General features: G+C 42.4%; 1 protein-coding gene across 4 annotated transcripts in view; it reads right to left on the minus strand.

Annotated features, from left to right (window-relative positions):
- The window catches only part of APOO (apolipoprotein O), a 75,349-nt gene that overhangs the window by 28,640 nt on the left and 45,678 nt on the right, over positions 1-1,031 (minus strand). For all 4 annotated transcript variants that reach the window (XM_006146660.3, XM_014587122.2, XM_006146659.3 and 1 more), the window contains one exon: positions 889-980. In XM_006146660.3, the coding sequence (XP_006146722.1) occupies positions 889-980 (92 nt within the window). The remainder of the gene's footprint in view (positions 1-888; positions 981-1,031) is intronic.

Raw genomic sequence — 1,031 nt, forward strand, 5'->3', positions numbered from 1 at the left:
AAAAAAAAAAAAAAAGCTGTCCGTAACCTCAAGACCTAGAGCCTGCCTAGCTCTTGCCGGTTTTCCAAAGGACTCTACATTTGGAGTCCCACTAACTGCATTCATCAGCTTCCTCAGGCCACATACTGGTCTACAGTTCTAGGTCTCAAAGAGGCATTAAAATCACCTGATTTTAAAACAGTCTGGCTAAAACAGATAGCTGGCCCTTACCCAGAATGTCTGATTCATTTGGTTTGAGGTGGGGCCTAATAATTTGCATTTCTAACAAGTTCTGAAGTCCTGCTAATGCTGCTGGCCCAGAGAACATGCTTTGAGAACTGCAAGTCCAGCTTTACCCATGCTGCCTGCTGTCATGATCTACTTACTTGCCAAATCCTATCAGCTGAGACTGGAAGGGTAAGAAAGAGGCAGCCAATCGAGAGCCCTGAGATGGGCATTCCTCCAGAGAGGACTATACTCGCAGAAGTCCCCAACAAGGCCAGCAAGGCCAGTGCCAGTATCAGAGAAAAGGTGGGGAAGCCAAAGCACAGTCAGTGCCAGCAATGCCAAAGAGAACAAGTTGTAACAAGACACGCCCAAACTCAAAGTGTTCCATAATTATCAGTTTTGGAATTTGAATCTCCAGACTTCCGTGTATGTATACAAAAAAAAGTACCTTCAATTTTCTTTGACTAATATTCAAATTAGCATGCATTCTGGGAACACTGAGTTGGGAAGAGGGCCAGAAATGAGGCACAGAGTGGAGAAAAACACTTAAATTTGGAGTAGTTCAGCTATATGAGCAAACAAATGCTAGTTTGATATAAAAACTGCAAAATAAAAACTAAAATTAAGCAGCAAACTCATAGTGAGAATGAAGGACATCCAAGCTTACTGGGTCTAACTTACCTGGGCAAATGTAATGGCTTGTTGTGGATAATAGATAGAGGCAGCTAATCCCATGAAACCAGGTGGGTACACCAGCTTCTTTACTTTTGAACCTAATAAAAAAAAGGTGGTAGAACCATCAGATGATTCGTTTCTCTCTCTCT

Source organism: Tupaia chinensis, unplaced genomic scaffold (assembly GCF_000334495.1).
Source record: "Tupaia chinensis unplaced genomic scaffold, TupChi_1.0 Scaffold000184_1, whole genome shotgun sequence".
Classification (NCBI taxonomy): domain Eukaryota; kingdom Metazoa; phylum Chordata; class Mammalia; order Scandentia; family Tupaiidae; genus Tupaia; species Tupaia belangeri.